The sequence below is a fragment of the Centruroides vittatus genome, unplaced genomic scaffold, assembly GCF_030686945.1.
Source record: "Centruroides vittatus isolate TY-2023 unplaced genomic scaffold, ASM3068694v2 contig_545, whole genome shotgun sequence".
NCBI classification, from domain to species: Eukaryota; Metazoa; Arthropoda; class Arachnida; order Scorpiones; family Buthidae; genus Centruroides; species Centruroides vittatus.
The window spans coordinates 1,155,822-1,163,510 of NW_027122321.1; the positions used below are offsets into that span (position 1 = coordinate 1,155,822).

Sequence of the window (7,689 nt, forward strand, 5' to 3'; positions counted from 1 at the left end):
AGCTGCATCTTTACGTAAGTAACATTGTGGTAATTTACTAAGATGGAATATTCTAAATTATTAGCCTATTATAAATTTATTTTTAAAAATCAATTTACTTTTAGACAAAAATAAAATAAAATGTAATTCAACTTATATATCTTATATCATAACAAGAACGTAGGAAATATGCTACATTGGTTCTGTTTAACTTTTATCTCGACGGCTTTTGATACGAACCATTAACGAAAGAATCAATGAATCGTAATATAATATCAAGATATATATTTTCCAAAATAAAAGTCTGTGAAAATGTGCATTAGACAAAATTTGTCTTTACAGTTAGAAGTTTTTATTACAAAAAGATAATACTATAGCATTGTAACATGTAATTGTAGTAGCACTTTTTGTAATGTTAGTTTAGAAAAGCTTTAAATAAACAATGAACATTCCGCTCGTAAATTTCCATTGAAAATGTAAATCACTTTCAAACTGGAAAAAAAGACATGTACTAAGAACTTTCCTTGTTTCTATCTAAAATAACACATTATAGTATATCCAATCCAAAGTATTGTCTACTTTCGGAAACGATTCAGTAGAAATTTCTACATTATAATTTTAAAAATTTTAGTTAATTTTTCAATAGTTTTTAAAGCTATTAATTATGATATCTTTTTAACTGTAGTTTCTACGAATCTAAAATAAGATAACATTTCTAAAAACTCCAGGAACAAAGGAAATGTCTCTTCCTAGGTAAATGCATTTCCTTTAACACCTATTTATCAGATAGAGCTTTTCTAGAGATTAAAACTACTTACGTACGTACTTCGTTAAAATAAACAATGTTTAATATTAAAGTTTTATGTTTTTTTATTTTTACATTGTCGTTAGTTTTATCTCTTTCTGTTAATTTTTACAAAAAGTAAGTTTAAATATTCATAAACATTATTAAATTTATGATTATAAAAATATATTAATAAACTTTTTTGAATTTAATTTTGACAGTCTGGAAGAAGACTTTGGATCAGGTAAAGAGTTTTGTTCCTAGAAATTTAAATTTCGTTAATGTTTTTTTTTATAGGACCATAATAAAATGTATAATAAACCACTGCCCTCTTTTAATAGTGAAACGTATCTACAAACTCCTCCAAAACGTTGTTTTCTTCCTAAATCTTCTAAATTAACTAATTAAAATTTGCAACTAATTTCTAATTATTAATCTTAACACAAAATGACGGCTTAATCATTGGCCAGATTGCAACCAGATTTCATAATTCGTCCAAAAAATAATTCGGCTTGTAGATATATTCGGTTACGATAAAATATTTTTAATATTTTAAGTTTATTTATTTAATAATAATTGCTGTGAAAGGCCAGGTTTTTTGGTAAGACCTACAAAAGCATACATAAATCGTAAAACTTATGACATATTTGATATTTTTCTTACATAAGTTTTAGATAATGAAGATGTGGCTAAGATAATTAGAGAAGAATCTGTAGATCAGGATGGAAATAAAGATACTAGAGGTAAATATTTAATAATGAACTATTTTAATTTAAATTAGTACAATTTTACTTTATACTGCACATATTAAACAACATTATCATATCTATTTATTACAACTAAATTTAAGTCATACAGAATATTATCATATAGTTCCTGAATGTTGTAAATTAATTTTTAATTATTAATCTTTCACAAGGTGGAAGATTAATTATCTACAAAATTACGTAATTTGCTCAATTAATAATTAGCTTAATTTTAACTCAAAAATAATTCGACTTATAGTTAAGTTTAATATTTTTACTTAATTATTTAACAATAACTTTTATAGCCTATGGAGTCATGCCTTTTGACAAGGGCTAAAGAGTGCATCCATATTAGCCCATATTATAAAATTTATACTTATTTTTATATCGATATACTAAATTTTAGATAATGAAAATGTGGCTGAGATAATTAGAGAAGAATTTATAGATCAATATGGAAATAAACATACTAGAGGTAATTTAATTTTTAATAATTCATTTAAAATATTCTTCTAATTATTTAATTAATTACAATCAAACTTAAGGCTTATAAAATGTTATATTATAGTTTTAAAAATTACTTTTTTGTAAAAATGTGTTTATTGTAGCGGCTATCCCCAACGATAAACGCATCAGTTTGTCACTCTGGACGACCAGGGACGGAAAATGGGTCAGAACTTTAAAGATTTTCATGGTTAATTTGACCAGGACATTGTAGGCATGTAGTCTCTTCCTTACCGCCTACAATGGACAACTGGTTAGTAAGGAACAGTCCATGTCCACAATGGAACAGAATCTATCTGACAAAAACTCCTCTTATTGCTGACAAGAGAGGAAAGAATTTTAAATATTAATTCTATATGCACCTTTATTAAGTTATAAAAATCAATTTATTACAGCATTTATGTGAGACTATTTTAATACATAAGTTATATAGTATATGTATATATCTTTTTATTTGTAGAATTTGAAATTAAACGATCTGCTGTTACAAATGAAAGAAAGAAAAGAGACAGTGATAATCTAATTGGTAACTTTAATTCTTAATTATTAATTAATTGGTAATATTGCTTATTTTATAGAAATTTTTAAAAGAATATCGTCTTTATTCATATTAATTTATTAATGTTTGATGTTTTTGGAGCATTAGAACAACAACGTTATAATTTGAAACATAAGTTACCAGTATAACATTGCAGAAAAATTACTAAAAATTCAGTAACATTATATTAATAAACTAATAATTAATAATTTGTCGTAATATGGATTGTCCGCTTTAAAACACAGTTGTAAATAAGTTTCCATTTTATTTTCTCGGTTGTTATGTACATAACACGTCAAATTATTGGAATCGTGTCAAATTTACCCTCTTAAACTTTGCAAATCTCGAAACAGATGGCGCCATATACAATTTTAACTTCGTGCTAATGGGTCTTACAAGGAGAGGCCACACGTTCGAGTCTCCGATTCGAACGAAACTTTGTGACCCAAAACACAAACAGCTCCTTGTCCAAATAATAGGATTCAATTTTCGAGCGTTTCCAAAATACGGGCCTCTGAAATTGAGTGTTCAGCTTATAAGTCTTTAGAAGTTTCACTTTTTTCCTTCGGAGGTAAGTGAGACGAGATAATTGCTGTTTGACGAAATAGTAAATGAATAAATATATTTTCTAACACAATATTACGAAAAAATAAAAACTGAAAATGGCATCTCATGGAACAAAATCATGGAAAATTGCTCATGAGTCATTGTTTGTATAGACTGAATTATATGGTAATATTACTATAGGAAATAGAACAGTAATACACTCTACTGTTCGTATTATTGCTAAAGTTGGACCTATCATAATTGGTGAAAATAATCTAATTGAGGAATAAGTACAGATTGTCAACAAATAATAATTATTTGTTAATCTATTTAAAAATATATAGAATATTTTAAAATGTTTTCACTTGTAAATTTATATAAGTGCAAAATAAATTGTGACATTTTACAAGACATTAAAACAATCAGCAAACGTTCCTCAACTCGTTTTTCCTTTGTTTGGGTCTGAATGAAAGCAATAATTTTTATATGAATAAGCATAACTTTCATCACGCTGTGTTTATTACATTCGCTTATATGATAGCTAACATCTACAATATTCATAAGATTTTATTAAATAAATAAACGTTAAATATATTGTACAGGTTTGAAATTTTTTCATATTATGTGTCTTAAAAGATATGTAAAATGAACTGTAGGTTAATGCTATCACTCGCAAAAATAAACATATAATTTTATAAATTAAAAAACAAGAATTGAAAGAAAACTTGAAATATGATTAGAGAAGTTACACACTATTAAAATTAGTGTTTTCAAAATTAAAAAATGTTAAACTACTTTATATGAAGGTTATATTAACACAGTTATTAAGGATTATTATTAAAATAATTTTAAATAGCTTGTAAGAAATAATTATAACTGTAACTTGTTACTAAATTTGGAATGTGTTTTAGTAACTGTTTTCATCTATATACTTATTAAAGTTGTAATTCTAATAATTCTATTAATATCAGAATTCAATATGATAGTTATTTTAAATTAATTTTTATTTCTTCTGTTTGTTTTAATATTTACAAACTATTCAGGGTGTAATCATGCTAAGCCACCTCTTAGTGGATCATTAACATGTAAAAATTATGGGGAAACAGAGTAAGTTTTTTTAAATCTTCGGTGTTTTTATTTACAATTTAAAATAATATAACAATAAACTTATTTATAGATTCTGTCAAGCAACATGCATTGAAAAATATAAATTTCCAGACGGTTCAATTGTTAAGAGCTACAATTGCTCTTTCAATGGAAACATATGGAGTAAAATTGAGATAATTCCTGATTGTGAACCTGCAAGTGAGAAAAATATGTATATTATGTAGTGAAAAATTAATTTGAATTAACTTATAATTTGAAAATAATTAATATAATTCGAAATTTATTTAGTTCCTGGTATCGGTTGTAATATTGTTATAGGACAAAAACAATTTTCTGTATGTGTGACTGATCCAAGAGTTAAGTAAGTTATTTTTATATATTAATTTCACATTTTAATTATGTTAAATACTATACATCTATATAAGTACGTGAATATTTGATTAATAATTAATGAAGAATCATTCATTTTAAGCGAAAATTGGATTTGAATCATAGAGAAGTTTTAGTTGTAGCTCTAATGCTACAAATATAACATTTCCTTTCTCTTGCCAAAATAATAAATTAAAAAGCGTGAAACCTTAGTAACATATAGGCCTATTCTATATTTTATTAGCTTAGGATCTCATGCAAAGAACTCTGACAGTTTATTAACGTGAGAACTTGAGCCGTGTTTTTTGGCTTATGTTTAAATCTTATCTTTATGTTAGTCTAACTTAATATTCGTATAGAAATTTTTTATGTTGGCATATTCTTTATTTAGTGATTTAAGTTTAATCTGTAGAGTTTAATAAATCATAATTTTTAGATTCTTATTATTTTTGTATTTTAGACGTTGCAAATCAGAATGTATAAATGGATATAGTTATCCTGATGGTTCGAAAGAAATAATTACTACTTGCACTAAAAGTGATGGTAAATATGACCCCGTAAGGGAAATTCCTGACTGTGAAATCGCAGGTAAAATTTATTACAAAGTTTTAAAGCTTATTAGATGTCACTGTATTTTATATTATGAATTTCTTGTTTCCTTTTCCTTTCTTCTTCTAGAGATTTTTGATTTTATTGTAATTATATTTTATTAATGCAATATGAATTATTCGGAATAGCATTAAAAGTATTTATCTAGTTTTATCTACAATAAACATGTTTAATTTAAATGATTTACTTATAGTATATAGTCTATATAATGTTATATTATACGAAATAATTCGTAACCATACTAATAAATACTCGTAGATTCTATAATTAGATATAAAAAGCCTATTAATTTAAAATAATAAGCGAAAATTTATTTTCAAGTAACTTTAATTGAAAATAGGCCTAATACATTTTAAATGTATGAAACTATAATAAGTAACTACGTATTAATTTTAATATTACCTAATGAAGATTAAATGCTTTACATTTCATCTCTAAAATGTTATTTTCTTGTGTAAAATAGAATAGGCTCTACACAAATCCCGAGAGAGATCATAGCTCTCTGTTTGGATTCACAGAGCCAATTCTGTTAACGGGGCCATTTGGTAGTTAATTAAAGTGTCTCTAATATTTAGTTTACTACGTAAATAGCGAGTTTTTATTTGTTTTGTTGATATTTTCATATGTATTTATGAGGGGCGAGTTGAAAATTTCATTTGTAACTGACCTCTAAATCATCTCTTTGAGGTTATTTTCATAAAACTAACAACACTCATTAAATATAATTTGAAAAAGTCGATAGTTTACAATTATAGTTGGGATAAAATTATATAACAGATCTCATTCTTTTCTTATTTTTACGGTACTTTTCTTACAATTATGATTTATTTTTATTGTAATGCAGAACAAATTGAACAGAAGCCAGCAGGATCTATTCAGCCACGGACACGTGGTTTTTACCGCCAACTAAAGTTACTTTTAGTTAGTGGTAAAAAATATTTGATTCTTACATTTTTATGACTTCCGGAGAAAGTGAGCTCAATCTAACTGGACAAGGACTGCATCTTGTTTCTTTCAGGATTTGGCAGTTTCTTGCGTTAACAAATATACAGTACTTACTGATGCAATTCAATATTAATTTTGCACAAGGTTCTTAAAATGAAAAGTTGTAAATTATATGAAAACAATAACAAATATATTGTAATATGATGTGAATTATTGTTGTCAATAAATTTTGTTTAAAAAATTATTTTTTTTATCTTAGGTGTTAAAGACGAAGGAGACTTCTTTAAAGAAGACGAAGAAGACAAAGAAAGCGAAGAAGACAAAGAAGACGAAGGAGACAAAGAAAGCGAAGAAGACAAAGAAGGCGAAGAAGACAAAGAAGGCGAAGGAGACAAAGAAAGCGAAGAAGACAAAGAAGGCGAAGGAGATAAAGAAGGCGAAGGCTCCACTGAAGCAAACATTTGATTTTTAAGTCTTATTTTATAAATTACGGAAAATGTTTATCATTCTAAATACTACATTTAATGTTAATTGATAAAAAGTAAAAAAATCAAAATCTTATATAATTTAACTTTTTATTTAGTTATTGAAAAATCTGTAATTTCATATAATAAATTATATATATTAATTCAATTATTATCATATGTAACGTGTACAGAGTGTTAACAAAAATTTCACCCCGCTAATTATTTCAAAAGCTAATAGGAAATCACTGTAAACCTTTAACTGGTGTGTACTATATCGGACATACGTTAAAATGACCGTGTTGCCTAACCTTTTTTGATTCGCCGATCCCCTTTAATAATAACAAAGTGAACTGAGATTCCCGCTATATTTGTATAAAAAGTATTTTCAATAAATTAAAGAAAACCCATAAAAAATATTTTTTTTTTCGAGTGAAATTATAATCTAATATTTAATGTATCTGGGCAATCAGTTTCAAAATTAGCTGAAGGTTTGTTAAAGTCAATCTCATATTAGCCACAGGTTGGGAACTCCAGTGTTAAACGATGATGTAAATTTCTACTCTTTCAGCCCTTATGTAGAAGAGATCTGTTGTCATCTTAGTCCCTAATGAAAATAGGGCAACACTATCAATTATATAGTTGTAGCACATGAAAGTATACGTACAATTTCTTTTTAGTTCATTTCGAAATATTAAGTGAAATCTTGAAACAAGCCGTAAACTATGACAGGTAAATGCTTCACTGCACAACACTCGAGGGTGCATCACTCCGTAACACGAATGCAATGCAGGAGTGGATGAACGTGTGATTATATTAGCAGTGATGTGGCTATACATGTGATCCGATTCAATAGAAAATATGAAATGCTGTTAAATTAAACACACAAGCATTACAGTCGTCTGTACACGCCTGTACATAATATGATATGGAAATGAAAATGATCCGATTTAATAAATCGGATTATTTTCATACGCATATCAGTGTTGACTTGAACCTGACCACACATTCAACTATTACCTCAAGACTGCGGATGGCCACGCGTGTTAACGTGTCTATCGTTCTTGGGGACCCGGAAAGGAATCCAGATAGGTCGAA

The 7,689-nt window shown here is 26.8% G+C and overlaps 1 protein-coding gene across 1 annotated transcript; it reads left to right on the plus strand.

Moving 5' to 3' along the window:
- Nucleotides 1-746: 746 nt before the first annotated feature.
- LOC136978524 (uncharacterized) lies at nt 747-7,010 on the plus strand. The gene is made up of 10 exons (XM_067274237.1): nt 747-901; nt 985-1,007; nt 1,432-1,506; nt 1,916-1,984; nt 2,474-2,539; nt 4,141-4,204; nt 4,275-4,402; nt 4,493-4,565; nt 5,034-5,161; nt 6,387-7,010. Exons 1-10 carry the CDS (start codon nt 822-824, stop codon nt 6,590-6,592), a joined length of 912 nt encoding a protein of 303 aa, XP_067130338.1. The 5' UTR covers nt 747-821; the 3' UTR covers nt 6,593-7,010.
- Nucleotides 7,011-7,689: the final 679 nt, after the last annotated feature.

Excerpts from the sequence above, each read along its gene's own strand:
- LOC136978524 (XM_067274237.1), top strand. The coding sequence starts at position 822 with ATGTTTAATATTAAAGTTTTATGTTTTTTTATTTTTACATTGTCGTTA. Across the intron at positions 1,507-1,915 it reads TGGAAATAAAGATACTAGAG|ATAATGAAAATGTGGCTGAG; the intron begins GTAAATATTTAA and ends ACTAAATTTTAG. Across the intron at positions 1,985-2,473 it reads TGGAAATAAACATACTAGAG|AATTTGAAATTAAACGATCT; the intron begins GTAATTTAATTT and ends TTTTATTTGTAG.